The sequence below is a fragment of the Synchiropus splendidus genome, chromosome 2 (assembly GCF_027744825.2).
Source record: "Synchiropus splendidus isolate RoL2022-P1 chromosome 2, RoL_Sspl_1.0, whole genome shotgun sequence".
Classification (NCBI taxonomy): domain Eukaryota; kingdom Metazoa; phylum Chordata; class Actinopteri; order Syngnathiformes; family Callionymidae; genus Synchiropus; species Synchiropus splendidus.
The window spans coordinates 22,766,097-22,784,707 of NC_071335.1; the positions used below are offsets into that span (position 1 = coordinate 22,766,097).

Consider the following 18,611-nt stretch of genomic DNA (forward strand, 5'->3'; position numbering starts at 1 on the left):
GTCCTTCAATATATCTATGAATCCAGACTGATCTTTGAAAGGCCCTTCACAAGACATACAGTTCTTGTTGTCGACAGGACTGGTACCTTAACAGAAGAATCAAACCTGTTCAATTTTTCATTCTTGGTGGTGTAAGTGTGTCTCGTCTGACTTAAGTTTGTGACTTAAGGTCCGTCTAGCGGGCCACATAAAAAAGACCCTTGACATAAGCTTCACCAGAGCTCTAGCTAGCGCACTGGTGAATCAAGTTCCATCTTCTCCTGTGACCTTCCTCCTCTGATACAAGGTCAGGTAGCCTTGGTAGATTTTAGCTTGTAGCTGTTCCGTTTCTGCCCTGTCCATGACCAACAGTGTCTGTTGCTCTGTAAGATCTTACAACTACAGCCGTCATGAGAGCCTTTGTCTGATATCTGTCGGCTGAAACAAGACCCATTCTGGGCCCTTATTTCTAGATGAAAGAGAAGCTTGACGCTTCCCGGGTAAGTGATGTATAAATTCAACAGTGAGTGTGTCGTACTTACTAAGTCTTAGTAAGTAGAAACTTAGCAGCAGACACAGGAAATACAGTGTGCAGCTTGATGTTATTAATTCAAAGTTATGTGTGAAAGTCAATTTTCACTGGAAACCACTTATCTGTTAAGTAAAAAAGCCAAATAACCCACATACATTTGCTAAAACCATTATTATTTGTATTGCGAGTGAGCATGTGAAGAGAAAAACAAGGACCAAATACCAGTGACTGATAAATCTTTAATATAAAAATTGTACAAGAATTCTGATACAAATTACAAGAGGTATTTGGACAAAATATGAATAAAATTCCATTTACATCCCAAAACCCTTATGCATTTTATGCAAAAAATCATAAACATATAAGATGCAGAAACAAAATACAATAAAGGCAAAAATCAAATCAAATGAAAAGAAGGAACAAGCCAGAGTGTTTGGTAAAAGAGGACCGTTCGTCTGCAGGTGGGTAACAACACCGGTGCAGGTAACAGACAGTGTTCATCAGGTGTTTCAGTCACCACTTCGACACCCAAGTGATACAAGTTTCACGTTCAATGTTGCCATGCATCGCAACTGAGGACCGGTGTTTCGGGAAACACACGCGTATTTAAGACCAATGGAGTAACTTTCAAAGTAAAAGCGTCTCAAGCTCGCTCGGCCTTTAAATCGAAACGTTTTATTGGCACAGTGTAAAATGGTTACACCCCTATTTTCAGGCTTTAATATCCACAGGTTCCAGTTCAGTTATATACAGGTGCTGTGTTTACGATAATCCACCCCGATGCTCCCTGGATTAGCACATCTACCTCTCGCCCCAAGCCTCCCATGCGGTTCACGATCACATTTGGCTGACTCAAATTAAGTATTAAAGATGGGTCATGTAGAGTTTCCAGGATGCACCTGAGTCCATACTTTTATGGTCTTCCTGGGGAATGGTGAAGATCTGGATTTTATGAGGAAGTATATTGAGGGTGTTCTTATTTAAGGCGGTGGCATCGTAACCCTGGAGTGCTTCTCAGTTACTGGTGTTGTGGTCGTGACCCTCCTACTGTTGGACCAATCCATGGAGTCAGACTGGGGCAGTGTCTCCATCTGGTCCTGTATCACTCCATAGAGCTAAGCTGCACACCTTCTCTCACTCAGATCTACAACTCAAGACAGAGAGCGCAGAAGGATTCCTGACTCTTGATACTCCAAGTTGGTATTTCCTGGCTTCCAAAGAACTCCAAAGTTACTTGGTCACTTCAGTGAAATCCACTAACAATGGAAAGTTGCACCTCATCTGTGACAAGCAGTTGCCACCTGACTGCAAACTTCCCTTCAAAATTCAGATGCTAAAATGGCTTACGGTTGGCCGACTCTCTCGTCCCATCTTCAACCAGAGTTATTCTGTACAGTCCTTCTGGATTCAACGTTAGGCCGTCGACCCTAAACAGGATTTCTATTGACAAGACTGACGAGTGAATGAACTAGAAAGCACCTCTTGGAAAAGGTTCCTGTGCTGCCTCTCTTCCTCCCTGTACAGTGTCCGTCCAGTGAACTCTTTGTGCCGTGGCAGTGTCGGGATGTAGACAATGCGAATGTAAAGTGTCTGAGCTCCGACAAAGAGCGTTTAAGTGACCTAAATTAGACTGAGAAGACGCACTCTGAATGGATCACTTTAGCATATTAGCCAATTGTTCCAATTACGCTCGCTCTTTCTCCGTCTCCCATCAGCGTCACAGCCCTGTCAGCAATCTTTGTGCGGAACAAAGTAACAAAGTGACAAGTGAATTATTAGACGGGAAGAAAGGCAGGGACGCCTCCAGGTAGCGGAGAAGCAGCACATTTTTAATGATCTTTACTGTCATTCTTTCCTCCCGAGTCAGCCATCCACCTCCGCAACCTTCCCATCAGCTCCCTGTCTTGCACTCTTGTCTTTGAGGACTGAAACCTGCGTGCGTCACTTTGTCGAGGCTCTTCAAAGAACGATTGTTACAAAGGAGGAAAAAAAAAAAAACGGTTGATGTAATTTCTTAACACTGTACATTCATCACACAACATAACACTGCTTTTCCTGCCCAGCACCTATTATGTAAGATAAGTTCTCCTTGTAACTGCTCGCGTTGTAAAGTCTCCTTTTTACAAAAAACAAAATTTCAACGACACGACATTCGCCGATAAATACCCATTCCTTTGGACAGCTAGTGGACATTTTGGTACTGCAGGACAGCGGAGGACATTTTAAAATGCTATGAAAAAACAAAACAGTTGTGGAAACAAAAAATATTACAGCAAAAGATTTAAGACTCAAGTGCATCATGTCAATCCTCCAGGGTGTGATTTATACACAATTCTTTTGTTCACAGTTGAAGGACTAGTTTCCTTTTGTGGTGAAATGTCATGGAACCGCCACAGAATATGACTTTATATTGATCTTGTCAGCATTACTAGAGAAAGACCAAACATTTGTGATGTCAGGAATGTGTCACGGTCTCTTTCTTTTTATGGAACAGCTGAAAGCTTCTTGGACTGTACATACCTACATTTTTCTCATTGGGTATTGACTCAAATCACTTGGTCCCAGTTTCATTCACATTTCCTTTTATCAAGCATTCTTAAAACTTTATTTGTTCATGGAGGCCTGTATCGTATTGCTTTAAAAATCTGCACATGCACAACAAAAAACTGGCACAAATACTGTATGTCGAAGGTACTTTCCTCACTTTCCTTGGCACCGAAGCAATTAATGACCCCCCCCCAAAATCACCAAAATCCTCTCAGTAATATTACACGTCCCCTTTTGTAGTTGCAAAGTGCAAAAAAAAAAAAAAAAACAACTGAATACTAAAGCTCATAAACAAAACAGACAAAACTCAATAAAAATACAAAGAATGATATTTGTGTAGGAGCCAAAAAAGAGCATGCCGGCAACCTTTGATATCTAACAAGTAGATAAAACAAGTCACATGATATTTTTTTTTCTAGGACCCATTTTTCTTTTTTAAACTTTGTAGCTAACGTAAATGAGTCAAGCTAATAAGATGCTACCTCTGTCTTGCCTATAGCGGGAAGTATTGTACTGGACTGTAACATAAAACCGTAAAAGAGCGGGAGAAAAGCAAACAACCATCAACACAACTCTTTAACACCAAAAGCCTCTTGGGACATTATTTACAAATGAAGCTTTCATGCTTTTCGTAAGGGGTTTGTTTAAAAGCTATCGTTTCACAAATACAACTAGAAGAATTCCTTTTTTTTTTTTTTTTTTTTTCAATATCGTTTCTGCAGGCAAAGTCACAAAAAAAGAGTCGATTCTTTGGAGACACACATGGAAAAAAACAGAAGTGGGGAGATGAACTTGATAAATAACACTCCATGATCGAGGGAAGTCCTGTGCTTCCTTAGAAGGAGCAGTCAGTATCAGTGGCTGTTTTTTCTTTTTTGAGAATATTGAAATGGGCATTTCGCTGACAGTTGCTGACCCTGGAATGAAAAGAATTGGGGGAATGACACGAGGACAGTCTCTCATCAGTCTATTACAGCGGAAAAGGGCATGTTTTTATGAAGGTTGGGATTCTGAGAGTGTCGGTTGCGGCTGCGCACAGAGCTGAACACCATGTTGCAACCTGGGATCTTGCACTTGTGCATCTCGCGCAGGTGCACAGTCTTGTAGTGCACACGCAGCGTCCCTTTGTTGCTGTACATTTTGTGGCAGATGTTGCACAAGATCCCGCTGCTTCCCCCGTTACTGCCACCTGTGGATGAGAGGAGGAATAATGAGGAGGACGTGTCCAACCCGTCACCTTGTCCTCTCATTTCTCCCCTCTCCTCCAGGTGTTTCCCTGCTGCCTCCCCCCCGCCGTTCTGCAAGTGGTCCTCCCCCTCACTGTTGCCGTCCTCCTCGTCCTCCTCTCCTTCCTCGTCCAGGTCCTCCAATAGGATCCCTTCATCGCTGCCCTCGTCGGACTCGTGTGAGGAGTGGATACTGCCACTGGATTGTACACTTGACGCAGTGCTTAAGTCCAGCACCATGTAGTCGTCTTGCTGGCCGCCGGAGAAGCCGTTGGTGTGGTAGTTCTTAAGGTCATGGTGGAGAGGGTGGTGGAAAAAATCATGGCGCGAGGGAGAATAGTTGTGGTTCAGACTCGCTGGTCCAAATCTGTGGCCTCTGAGGTCCATGCCTGCCATAGGCTCCAAGCCAATGTGATGACCAGCGTAGATCTTAGCCAGCACCTCCGCCCGTAGGTCCTTGGGAAGGGGAGTTAGTTGGGGGTCCAAGACGATGTCGTCCAGCTCTTTGGTCAGCAGTTTGCGGTGCAGGTTAATGTTGGAGCTGTGCCTGTTGAAGGGAAACACTTACGGTCAGTCCAATGCAACTCTGTTCATTCGTCTCGATGACTATTTTTTGCTCGAAAACATTGCGAACATGACCACAGCTGGACTGTTACTCAGGCAGTTATCCTCAAAGCTCTCCTCAGAAAAGCCCACCAAGGTAACAGTCGCCCTGACGCTTCCCGCCTGAGTTTACCGCTGTCAGCAAGTCTGCGCTGCTTGGCCCTCAAATTCAATAGACTCTGACTCAATTAAATAGTCTCCCGTATTGAATAGTAGTTTATCAATTGATTCGAGCTGTGGTAATGTAATAATCGAGGGGAATTGGATAGCATATTAGCACTAGACAGCATTATCAGAGTCGTTCCCTATCAGACGCGGCTTAATGAGTGTGTCTTTATGTAGCTCTGGAATTAATAATGACGGGCGTTTTCCCAGCAACACAAAGCGACACTGGTGTGCACTGTAGCAAGCGCCATGCCGGGCGAGTTCAGCGAGCTTTAAGTTAGTATGCAAAGCCATGCTGAGAGATGCAAGGGGGGAATGGAGCTTTAAAACACAGCAAATATCACGAGCCTCTGGACATAACACACACAGGGGCCACTAAGTTTTGTCCGAGTCATGACAGGAATCAAGCACCCACACATGTTGAAGGGGGGTATCCATGCAGGGAAGCACATGTGTGTTCAGTAGATCAAACAACATCCTGCACAGGATACATGGAGTCACAATGGATAGTAGAGCTTACCAGCAGTGGCAGGGTTGATGCAGTCAAAAAGGGTCCCTTTCCTTTAATTATTTACTTCCCTATCCGACATTGTCCTGCAAGAGGTAAAAATACATTCATTTCAGGGACCCTTTTCTGTGAACAAGGCAATCAGGAGCCCGTCCACTCGAGCATCGTCAGCATTCAGGAGCGGGAGCGTGGCAAATCGATCGGCTTTGGCTGTCACTGTCTCTCTCTCTCTGCGTGTGTGTGTGTGTGTCCTGCTAGTATTATGTGAGTGCGAAAACCTGGGAATATACTACGCCCATACTGGAGCGCTTCAATCAAAAGACTGTAAATCCTTTGTTCTTCTTTGTCCTTTGATAGTGGACCCCACTCCCATGTGTTGATAGCTAATGGATAAAACATGGCGTGATTTAGAGCCTCGGCCTGGTAAAACACGTGTGGACACTTGAAGAGTTTAGGAGGACGTCAGCGTCCACCGGACCCACGTTACGCGGGGCTATGTCACTGGGCCCAGACGGAACGCTTCACTCAAGCCTTTTTTTTTTTTAGGGATGCTGTTGGTGATGCTCAGGTAGGCAGGTCCTTTGCAACATGTCGATAAGAAAACCTTTTCACTGCTCATAAGCTCTAGATTAACCACGATTTCTCTTCAGATTTACAACATGCTTATCATCATGCAGTCATTAGTCTGAACTGAGAGGCCTTGCTCTTGACAATTCACCCAGTCACATCGTCTTGTAAACACTTCTGAATTCTCAAAAGTTGGAAAAAGTATATCAAACATAGTACAGACAGTTCTTAAACCCGACAAGTGGAACAAAATCATGTAAACAAAATAGCTACAGAGTGCTTGAAGGTATGTGGAAGATTTTTTTAGAAGGTACAAATGGAGTATTGGCTTCTGTAACTGTACTGAGATGGAGACATGGCATCAATGAACGATGACGGCGAGAGCACACGTCTTATGTATGTAGGGTGATGTATGCAGCAGTGATTACTTTTACTTTAGTGTTATTTCTAACACATTTTTTTACTTTACTTATTCATGAATAATTTCTGTAAAAAGTCCTTTTCTGACGTGTTTATATAACAGTGACATCATTCAGTCCACAGCGTGTTTCATGACTCAGCTGTTCTACAATCCTGTTTTTCACAAGTCTGCCCGAGGTCCTAAATGAAGGGAAGCTGGCTTCTTGAGCTTTTGTCTGTCCAAAACTTGCTGCACATCATGATACAAATTATTAATACAGTAAGTCTGTATCCATAAACTTGCTTCATATTGTACAATTTAGTCAGCGGGGCTGATTCAAATTATTTTCTACAGCTTGAAGTTTCTTTCTTTCTTTCTTTATTTTTGCTAAACATTACCTTTACCTTTTTAAAATAATAAAAGATGTTACCTAAGGCAGTTCACTGCACATAATAACACTATAATTACATTTAAAAATTCATTCGATAATTGTCTTCCTCCTGGATTTGTATTGCAGATCGGTTGGTATTCACCCTGCTACTTGCCCATTTTTGTTTGGGGGTCAATCCAGTCAAGCCCATTCTACAAATCTAAACTAGATGGTGGGCTTGTGCTCTCTTTCAGGTGTTGCGCAATATCAATTTACACTTGTGCTTTATCTGAACAATACATTTGTCTTGAGGTTTGTACAATACTTAATAATGATTAAACCATAGTGACACCTGCACTTGTGGTACGGTATGTGTGAACAGCAATGATTCTTGAGTTTGTGACTATCTTTGTTGGTAACAACTCAAATATCTGTAAATGTGATTCCAGATTTGAGTGGTGAATATGACATTGTGGCTCTGTGTTTGAGAAACACTTCTCAACAACTGCAGTGGTTGATAATGGCTTCAGCCTGGCAATGAACGGTCACAGTGGCCAAAATTCACTTATCTCTCAACTTATCAATTTTACACCTTCTAACACATCCATTTCCCCACCTCCATTCAGCACAGTCGTTATCTCTCCCAACCCAAGTCCTCCGTCTACAATCCCACCCCCACCTTCCCTTCCTCCACCTCCCTGTAGGCCAGTAATGTGGCTGGCAAAACAATTTGACAGTCTCATCTCTGCCTAAAAGATGGGGGAGGCCTCCAGAGGGCCCATTTTTGACTGCGCAGAGGAGGAAGAGCAAGAGTCTGCCCAGCCCAACCTGGTGTTAATCATCTTTAGGTTCTTCAGATGGCCCTTGCCATCTATCCTGAGTGTGTGTGTGTGTGTGTAATTTGTCTAAATGACGCCTAATGAGATGGAAGGCTGTGTGGTATTATTCTGACACCGCTGGTCCTTTGTCTTTTGTGCCATCAGTGGTATGTTATGAGGTTTAGGTTTAAGTGGGAGGACGGGAGCCTTGGTCGCATTCATCACCGGCTGTCACTATAGAAGCCTGTATTGCAACGTTGTTACCACTAAATCGGAAAGAAAAGGGCGCGGGAATACATTACATTTAATAAGTCTTCTTGTTGGGAGAAATAACTTTAGATTTGGATTTTTCTTGACACTCGCCATGAAGCGCATACTGGATTATTAATCTGAGATTATTCTTTTTAAGTGTCACTGACTGATAAATAATTGAACAAACATTACAGTTGTTTCTTTTCATCAGAGTGTCTTTGCTAAGGCATTCTCTCTGTGAGCAGTGCGACCGCCGTCAGACAGCATGGCCCTATGATATAATAAAAAGTCAAACAGCCAGTTAATTGTGGCGCTGCAGAGCCGGGCCCACATGCCGTGAGGGGACCGAGGGTAAAGGAAGGAGGCAGGGGAGGGGAGGAAAGAGACTCTCCAAGATAATTAACCTTCACTCTTTCCGTTCGCAGTGGCCCGTGCGGGGACCACACCGCGAGCAGCGAGGGAATGTGGAAAAGGGGAGGCCACCTAGTTGCGGCGGGGACAAAGAAGAGTCGTGAAGGGAAGGTCCTTACGAAAACACGGGGCGGCGGATAAGAAGTGGAGACAGGTTCTGCCGCTGCTCAACACATTTTGATTCACGGCGCTTATAAAGGTACACAAGGCTTCTCAGCCATTAATCAAGACGCTGCTCCGGCACTTCTGTCGGCGCTGCTCGCTCCGCACAATAAATATGCAATGATTTAACCCGGTGAGGGACGTCGGCCAGCGGGTTGGGCAAAAACGCTGGTGTGTTGCTTTTTGTTTCACTCCCATCAAGTAATACGATGAGCTGCAGGCATCATTTTGACTGAGAGCTTGCTTCTAATTGGTCAATAATACGGTACTTTTCTTTGTTTTTTTGTGCTGAGGAGATGATCATTTTTCATTGACGACTGTAGCGGGAAGCCAGCAGGAAGAGAGCGGTCTGTGAGCTCACTGCTCAACACCAAAGGGGCTATGTCTGTCTGTGAAAAACAGTGATTACAGAAAGAGTTTTTCTGCTAAGCTGAAACACTTCTAGGTTTTGTTTGAGAATTAAAACATTCATTTCAATTCATTCTTCAGAACATTAATAATAAGAACACGTTGCACAGCATAGTGGTAACAGAACCCTTCTTAAGCTGCCTTCCTTTGAGGAGGCCACTGTTTCTATACTCCTGTCGCTCCAGTGATCGCCTCGACTCTTTTCTTGACTTTGATACAGAAGTGTTTGATGCCACTGTCTGAAGACAAATGCCTGTGGGCTGTTACGCAGGCCAGTGGAAAAATGCTAATATACCTCAAGCCTTCCTTACGTCAAAAAACTTTAACTGGAGACTAGAGGGGCTCTTAAAACTATCCCACATATATATATATATGTATATATATATATATATATATATATATATATATATATATATATATATATATATATATATATATATATATATATATGTGACTAAATTCTGTTGTGTTTGTGGGTTCTGTCATGCCATATTCTTCGATACTGAACCCACCTATGACTGGCAATAACATTGTCAAACTGAGGCACTGACCTGTCTCGACTCCGCCTGGATGGGAAAGCAGCGTTGCAACCAGCCACAGTGCACACATGCATCTCTTTCAGGTGGACATTCTTGTAGTGCAGTTTCATGCTATAGGAGCTCTTGAAGCTCTTTTTACAAACGTAGCAGATTTTAGGGTCTGGACTCGAGCATGGGTCTTCGTCTGGCGAATGGGAAGAAGGGAATTTGGGAGGACTCGCACCGTAGCCCATTGAGGAGATGAAACTCTCATGCAGAGCCGCCATGCTCGCTGCGGCGGCTGCCGCTATCCCTCCGTTGTAGAGGCCGTATTGGCTCATGCAGAACATGTCATAAGTGGGATCATTGAGTTCTTCCTTGATCTTGATGGGGGGCTGATGCGGGGAGGGTGAGGAATGGTCTTTCCTTTCCATTTCCTTCCGCATGTTGCTTTCCTCGTCCGCCTCGTCCTCGTGCTCCTTGTCCAGAGTTCTATCCCCCCTGCCATGCTTGTGCTGATCCTCCACCTCCATCATTTCGTCACGGTAAAACATCTTGGAATCGGATGTTTCGGACTCATTTTCAAAGTCTCGTTCGTGGTCCTGGTCCTCTGATGTGAAGCTATCCATGCATTGCTGGTCACTTGAGCCTCGGAGGTTACCCCGGCTCTCGCTACCAGTGCCTTCCCGGCATTCGTCTTCACTCTGCCGCATCATACCTCTGAGGCCTATGCTGGGACTCATCTCATCCTGGGAAGGAGACTGCGGCCCACTACCTCCGCTGTGGTTCCCTGTACCATTGCCAGTGTTGTTGCCGTTACAACTGCCGTTGATTTTAATGTTGTTGTGAAGAAGCAACGAGTGGTGATGGGAATTCCGGTGAATGCTGTCATCGTCGTCCTCCTCCTTGTCGTCAAATTCATCTGCCACGTCAATGACTTCCTTTTCGATCTTTACTGGCATGCTGGATTTACGAGGCTTCTTCTTGGGGGCGGGATCAATGGAGGGTTCGTGATTGGCACTAGCGTTAGATAAGCGGTGAGCCATGAGTCCGGCGTCGGACACGTGAGCGTTGTTATGGGAAGCCACGGCTGCCAACATCTGTTGTTGCTGGTCCATCAGAGATGTACTGTTTGTTGTGGTGGGCAAAATGGGACTGGTGGGCAGCGACACTGGAGGACTGACGAGGTCTGCAGGGGACAGCAGTGTGCGATAGAATGGAGGCACTGGTTGGACTGGCTGCACTGACTTTAGGGAGGGGAAAACTAAGGGGCTTTGCAGAGGTGACTGAAGCATTGTGTCGACTGGGGGAGTGGTGAAACCCAGAGGAGGCCGTCCAGGGCTGGTGAGAGTGAAGCCGCTGTTCTTGGTGCTTGAGATGACCGGCGTGCCAGAGGTCGACGTTGCACGGATGAGGTCTTTGTCACGGTTATTTCGCAACATAGGCATGTGCAACCGCGGATTAGGATTGGCGCTGTGGCGGTTGCGACTGCGTAATGAACTGAAAACCATGTTGCAGCCTTCAATGGTGCAACGGTGCTTAATTTTCAAGTGTACAGCATTATAATGTATCTTTAGTGTGCCTTTATCATAAAATGTCTTTCCACAAGAGTTGCAACACACCCGCCCCTTACGCGAGGTCGCTCCCATGCGACGCATGCGATGCATCTTTGACGAAAAAGATGGGTGGGTGATGGTTTTCGACTGCTCTTCCTTTATGAAGTGTTGATGCACTTGGTGGTCACTTAAGCTGTTGTTCTGCTGAGATAGACTTTGGGACTGCTGACTCTGTTGTTGGTGCTGCGTCTGCTGCTGTCCCTCTTGGCCATGAGCGGAAGGAGACGGTGAAACGGGAGACGCCCTGTTACTGGCCTCTGATTTAGGTTCGATGTTGTTTAAGGAGCCAAGTGTGCCGCGGCTGGGGCTCTGGCCAGTTCGGAAAGGGGAAAGAGACACTTCTGACTCGCTTGTCTCCACCTGTTCAACCTGGTTTGGCAAGTTGGGTTCCCTGAGCCGAAGAGACGACTGTTCCATGGGCAGGCCGTTGGGGGGCAGGCCAAGCATGGGGGCTGAGACAGGGTTTATGTACTGGAATGGCAACAAGAAGGCAAGACTGTTTGGTATATTCTCAAAATGATGAATGCTCGACGGGCTACTGTTTTCCATATGTGCCAGGATCCCTGGGCTTCGGGTCCTGTTGTTGCTCTCAATGAACGTCCTTATTCCAGAGTCTGTCTTGGAGGAGGGAACTGTTACTGCTTGACCTTCCTTCTCTTGAATTGCCATCAGCTCCACGATGGACTTAGTTTCACCAAAGCGTAGGAACTGCTGCAGGGTGATGATCTCTTCTTCCCGGGACATGATGGTCCAGCGGTCCAACACCTTGCCTGCAGCATCCTAAATCGCCCAGTAAAAGGAAGACAAAAAGAAAAGAAATTGCAAAGTGTTATTGATTGTGCATAATCTGTTGGGGTCAAAGTCATTAAAAGCAGAGTTTCTTTGTGTTTAAAACTAGGTATTTCCATTATAACTATAACTATTTGCTGCCTTGTTCCGGCGTTATGCCGTCAACTAACCATGTAGGAAGAGATTTCGGTGCAGGTGACGTGACTTCATTGACGTAATTTAGGGGAAAAGGTTACATTTATTTGAGGAAAAAACTATTCCAGTTTCAGACGACAGACTGCACTAAGAGAGATTATATTTCATATTCAAGTTAGTGGGGTCCCGGGGCATCAAATGACAAGGGAGTAGCCTGAGCGATGACAATTAGTGGCTGTGAAATGGTTCCACTTTATGGTTGCTGCTGGCGTCCATGAAAGAAACACTTTTACTCTTGTGAGTAAAAGCTGTAAAATCAACATCACATCGCACAAAGGGTGTGTGAGGAGAAAACACAAGATAAATGTTTAAAGAGAGACATCGAAAGGGAGAAGGGGGGGAGACTGAAGAAGAAAGAAGAAAACAGAAAAATGAAAGTGTGAGGCTTTTCGTATGCCCTCAGATATATGCTGGAGAAGTAGGTTCTTCTAAGACGAAACATCAATAGTCACTGGGGCATTCGCTGTTAAATATACATTAAAAAACATTTTATACTTTTATTCTGTGTGCGCTCTTGAGTTTTTAGCCTGAAGGTATGACTGGGATTCTATCCCGGGCACTATTATTTCATACCGCTGTTCCGCCGGGGCATTAGTACTTCAATTTCATTTCATTGAAACCAAAATGAAAGCAAATTAGAAAGTGAATGATTAAATAATTTTGTATTTTGAAGAGTTTTTGCGCCGGAATTAGGGTTCTTTCGAGTTTAAACATGTCAAGAGGTATTCTAACTGCTGGTGTGTGGACAGAACTGGTCCGCAGATGAACGTTGTTCAACTATCGCTGCTCTACAGTTGCAAATTCCTCCCAACAACATTTATAGCAGCAATATACACGCACTTTATTCCGTCGGCAAGTTTGCCATGCAGCACCGTACATGCCAATCCAGACCTTGAAGTTCTTTCTACACGGTATTTCACGAGTTCATTGGCTTGCATTAGCCTTGCGATGCTGTAAGGGGAACAAATATGCCATTAGACAGGCTTTTACAAGTAGGCACTCATCTTCCAATTAGCTTAATGTGGCCCTCTTCCCCCTATATTTTCCAAGCGTGCCCCACCTCTTCTTGTTCACTCCCTCCCGTAAAGTCTCATTAATCCTTCCCTCCCCCATCTCCCCCAGTGCTATGACATATTAGGCTGTCATTATGCATCCAGGAGTCCTTTAAACAATACAGCTAAACCTCTGTTTGCCGGGTTAATGACTATTATACAATAATTACAGCAAAGAGACAATGGCGTAGCCACTTTATCCGGTGGACAGGCGCGCTTTATCTGCTAGGCCTCGCAGAATTCACCTGGCTACGGCATATTTATTCATCTCCCAGCTGCTGCTACGCTCTTAATTCATGGCCTTTTCCATCCTCCGTCGCTTCCCGTAAGAACTTCAGTGGGTGTGTGGCGGCGGTTCGGCGGTAAAAACTGCTGACAATGACGATGAGCGACTGATGGCCTTGTCAAGGGCCTCGGCGCAACTGTCGAGCAAAACAAATCAGGTAATTATGCAATTAGCGGGGTGTGTGTGGGGAGGTATTATTGGTCAAACGCTTTTTTTTTTTTCGCTTCTGCAATTAACACCTTAACACGTACGTTCGCGGTAATGATCACCTATTAGACAGGCGACTGGAGTGGGCTTCAAAACAAATGAAACGCCATCGGACAGGTTTCTCCTGCCTCACGTCGCAGCTTTTGTTGACAGCTTCAAAGGCTTCATATAAACATAAGGCTATTAAAATAATAAAAAAAGGCTGTATCACTTGCAGTCGGGAGGATCGGTTCTCACAATGGCAAAGTGAACCATGGGAACCACATTGATCCAACAATCACCATGCAGTGAAAGTGATCTCTTGCAACTCTCAGGGGAATCCCCATTGATCTCCAGTCCTGCTTTCAGATCCAGTTCCTTAAAAAAACTGCTGTATCCCTGTGTTCGCCACTTCAAGGGAGGTTAAGCAGAAGTTCCTTGTGATCTGAGAAGGTCTTGAACCATGCCTCTTCCTTTTCCATATTCTGTTTCTCTCCCCACCCCATCACAAGCTTTATGAATAATGCAGAGGATCTAGTGGCGAGCAGTGCCACAGGGGAAGGGTTCATGCAAAGCCCATTGCCTGAAGCCATCACATCTGAGGGCAAGAGCTCCCAAGGTGCCTACTGTTCCCCCATTGGCTCTGTAGTAGCAGGTCAGAGGTGATATGTGAGCAACTAGCTCCACTTTTTCTTCTGTGATGGACCAGTGGGAAATCACTCGCGTTGTCCAGACGTGGGTGGAGGACATTTGTAAGTATCACAGAGGTTGAAATTTGCACTCTGTGATCAGGGTAAATGCTGTTTTCATGCTTTGCACATCAAAAGATTTTGACTCTTTTGGTGACCTAGCAGCTCCTGCGTCGGCTTTGTTTGTGGGGAATATATACAGCGTTTAGCTCAGCGGCAACTTTTATTGATTTACAGTGATCTCCTCACCTGACGTGAAAATCCTAGTCATTTCACTCTATAACTGTCGTGTTTATTCTATTCCGATTGAGGAAAATGGGCAAAAAGCAACTTGATTTGTGCTGTTTTAAATGAGTGGCTGTCGGATTAGAAGCTTCAACGGTTTTATAGTAGAAGTAGGAGTCTTACGTAACCGGTTAAAATGATCTTGACCCATTACAAAGTGCTAAAATATGGATGACTAAATATAAGGTCACTCTCCATTTATGACTTTATGAATGCAATAATTATTATCTTCCTCTGAGAGACTGTTGTAGCCAGTGACGTTTGAGCATCCTCAACCTCACACAACTCTTTATTTTCCCAAACCACATTGTTCATTTTAAACACTTTTAACTTGTGGAATATTCTAGATCGAACAGATCCACATATGGAAGCCATTTTCAGAGTTGCAATCCACAGATTCTCCACAGAACATCTACAGCTGACTTCCGTCCTTCTCAACGTCCTGTCGCTGAACATACGCGGTCGTCTCAAATCAATGGAACTTGGTCAGTGCTTAACCCCCGGCGGACCCGGCCCAGAGCTGGAGGGGAAGGTCTCAGTGAAGTGGGGTGGAGCGGTAACAGCCGTAAGGGAACGCCTGATGGTTCGTATTAATTGAGGATGATTCGTGTGATCTGCTGGGTCTGAAAGCACCAGTCAGGTCTGTCGCGGGACTGGGAGACAGATGTGGGGGCTGCTGCACTCCCTCCAGGCCCAACGCAGAGCAGTGAGGCGGTGGAGGCTCGCGCTGTCTGTCCGCTGGTGTGTGTTGGATGCAGACGAGAGGCTGACAACTGGATTCTACGCCACATCTCCTTTGTCTTCATGGCTATTTTGACTGGAGGCCGCCGCGGCAACGGCAAATGAACATATGCTCACAATTTGGCCACGGAATTGCGTGTTCGCACCGTGTCTTCAAGTGTCCGAGTCTCCGGCTGATTTCCGTCTTAAACCCATTTGCAATTCCTGTTTTTAAGGTGTAACGTGTTGTTTCTTATGAAACTCAAATCGCTGGCTTTTGGGTTTGGACCAAGGTAGCGCTCAAGCCAACACGAGCTGCATCGGAGTTCTACTCTTTTGCAACGGAGCAAAGAGAATAAGCTAATGGACTCTTTACTTAATGTGATCAGAGCCATTATTGACATGCTGCCAGGAAGATGTAAGACCATTAACTGCTGCTCCTCTCTCAGGTGCTGTCCTTCCAGCACACTACTTTACCAAACAGGTTTTCAGTGTGTGCTCGACTCACACGCTGGCAAAGCGGCCACAACGGTTGGAGCAGCCCAAATAGGTGTCTACCCTAAATCCTGCCATTGTTGAAAACAGAAAGTGAAAGTGCATTTTAAACTGTTTTGGAATGGAGAAAGTACAGCTTGTCTTCATTTTTTTGTGTATATTTTCAACTGTTTCAGGCGCAGATATGTCCCAAAACATTACGGGTGGGCTTTTAAATGTGAAGTGATGCAACACTATACTGTGCCTTCCACCTTGGAAGGGGGTCTTGACACCTGGACAAGTCGTGGGCACTCTCACACGTATAGACAGGCGCCAGTCTAATCTTAATGCCCAAATAAAGACAGCCAGAGTCGCGGGGCATTTTGTGAAATCACTAAAATAGTCGGAGGGACCGGTGCCTGGCGTGTCAGTTGGCTCATTCATCTTCGGGGTGGAGGGTGCCAGTGTGGCTGCAGTGTAATTTACACCAGCCCAGCCACTGTGCCAGAACACATCCATCCCTGTGGCCCGACGTCTTACATCGCCAGCAGCCCAGAGGATGTTAATGTTTATGTGTGCATTTATGCGTGAGTGTGTGTGAGAGAGAACGTGAATGTGTTCCTGTGATCATGTGGGTACAGCAGGAAGTGGTGCCGGGGTCTCCAGGGCCACAGTTTCAGGTCCCTGAGCCTGTCCAGTGTTACGTGTTCAAAAAAGGGTGATCGCTTACTGCAAAAATAAACACCATTACCATCTGGTGCTGCCTTCATACGCTGAAACCTATACACCAAGAAAAGCTCTAGACCATCAAAACACTGAATTAAGAACAATAACAGAACTATCTTCCCTGGATAAGAGCGAAAACACACTATCGGCAATAATGAGCTCGGATACTAAAATAATCCAAAATCAGCGTGCAGTTGATTTGAAACAAGCCGGGGTCTTTATGAGGACAGACAGTGGAGAACAAGAGCGGGCCGTATATTGGGAAAGGTGCAGGCATGGGGTCATCCAAGACCATTGAAGCCTTGCAGATCCAGCAGATGTTTGATCCATCCGCGCAACATCTGGTCTTTAACACACAATCCTTTTCACTCAAAATCTTCCTTTCATACATTTCATGGTTCCTCTCAGTCCACTAAACTCCACGTTCCCCCCGGGGCCCACAAATATTGATTTAATCTCTTTAGAACTGTCTGATTCCGACGAGAAAAGAATTGGGCCCCAGCAGCCATTTTTGAAATTGATATTTCCTATGATGTACTTGGAAAAAATAATAGCTATTTAGAATGGTTGAAAGATTAGCGTGTTAGAATGACACGTGTCACAGAAATCTTATTCTTACAGTAGTGGGTCCTCAGAGGGTCGTTCTGAGCTTAACAGCTTCATTGTTTCTTTTACTGTTGGAAACAGAGAGAGGTGTGTCGCGCGCAGGTTAGTGAATTCGGGAGTACAACGTGACAAGAGGACTGTCAACTCCCAGTAGCTCTCCACGCGGCTTCCTTTAATAAACGTCAACTCTCTGACCCGGCGGCAAACCCCTGGCAGGCCGTGCGGTTCAGTGGGGCCGCACAATGTCCGGGTTTGGCCTCGGTGACACAGGAAGTGCTCTATTTATTCAGGGGAGGATAAATAGCAACCTGGAGGCTCAGGTACATCACTGCCAGGCAAAAACATGATGCACGTGTTGGCTGTATACCGCATTTTTCGGACTGTAAGTCTCATTATGAAGAAAATAATAATAGTTTGAACAAGACTAGAAGTCCCATTTTCAAGGGAAATGTATTTTTTAAAATTGTGTTTACTGTTACGAAAGGGAGCTAGATTGCTAAGGGGGGGATTTTGGCATGTGTTTGCTTCAAAACTTAACTGCAACTGCTTTCACCGCCCCTTTAGGCGTCCCAGCTGTACATACATGTTGTGATAATGTTCCTGTCATTTGGTTATTATGATGTTTCTATCAGGATTCTCCATTTAAAAACATCCATTTCTATGATACGTGTTGTGTTTTCCTGTTGTGGTGCGTAATCCCGTGTGATCTCGTGAGATTTCTGGCGTGGAGAAAGACCTTCTTGTTCGGTGGAGGCACATCACGGCCGTAACGTAGTGTTTACTCCTTGGTCGCATCGGTCACTGTGAAGTGACATTTAACACCATGTGAAATTATTAATGTTATTATTAGGTATTTTTACATACACAGTACAAGTCGGACCAGTAAGTACAGTAAAACTACAGTACTGGTGGAAATGACTAAAAAAATGGTCACTAAAAACTAAACTTTCTGTTAGCGAAAAATAGCCGTTTAAATGAACACATATTATCAATATGACGATACAACACCTTGAGGAGCATAAGTGACACTGTGGTGCCGAAGTTTATTGGTAATGCATTCAAAAGACCCGGTAAACTGTGTATCATTGCATTAACAATGATCCTCACGTCATTGAAGATGTTCCGGGTCCATGTGTAATGCAATCCCGCCGTGTTTGCGTCTGACTGGCCTGACAGTCCCGTGCAGTGCAATTTTATTGATCACACTAACCTTGTGGTCCGCAGGGTTCCTGTCAGTAAACAAAATGAGCAAAAGCACCAGCCAGCCGCCCCCTTCTGCCATGTGGAGGACTACAAGCTAAACAGCCATCACAGAAACTCAATACAGGCAGACTGAGCTCGCCTGCCGCCATGCCGTGCACTGTCCCGCGAGGCTCTAAGTCAATTTAGTGTCAGTGCAGCCTCTCACCTTGTAGACCTGTTGCGAGCTTAATACGTCGCGCTAATACGTCTCTCCATATGAATTACAGGACTGGGAGTGGAACCCAGATGTAATAAGTATAGATTAGCTAATGTCCAAGT

General features: G+C 45.1%; 1 protein-coding gene across 4 annotated transcripts in view; it reads right to left on the reverse strand.

Moving 5' to 3' along the window:
• Positions 1 to 745: 745 nt before the first annotated feature.
• bnc2 (basonuclin 2) overlaps positions 746 to 18,611 on the reverse strand; it is a 153,927-nt gene continuing 136,061 nt past the window's right edge. For 3 of the 4 annotated variants that reach the window (XM_053858279.1, XM_053858277.1, XM_053858278.1), the window contains 2 exons: positions 9,500 to 11,862; positions 746 to 4,831 (listed from right to left, as the gene is read on the reverse strand). In XM_053858279.1, coding sequence (XP_053714254.1) covers positions 4,021 to 4,831; positions 9,500 to 11,862 — 3,174 coding nt within the window. In that variant the 3' untranslated portion in view covers positions 746 to 4,020. Of the gene's footprint in view, positions 4,832 to 5,572; positions 5,647 to 9,499; positions 11,863 to 18,611 lie in introns of all 4 variants that reach the window. The other variant, XM_053858280.1, reaches the window with a different exon arrangement.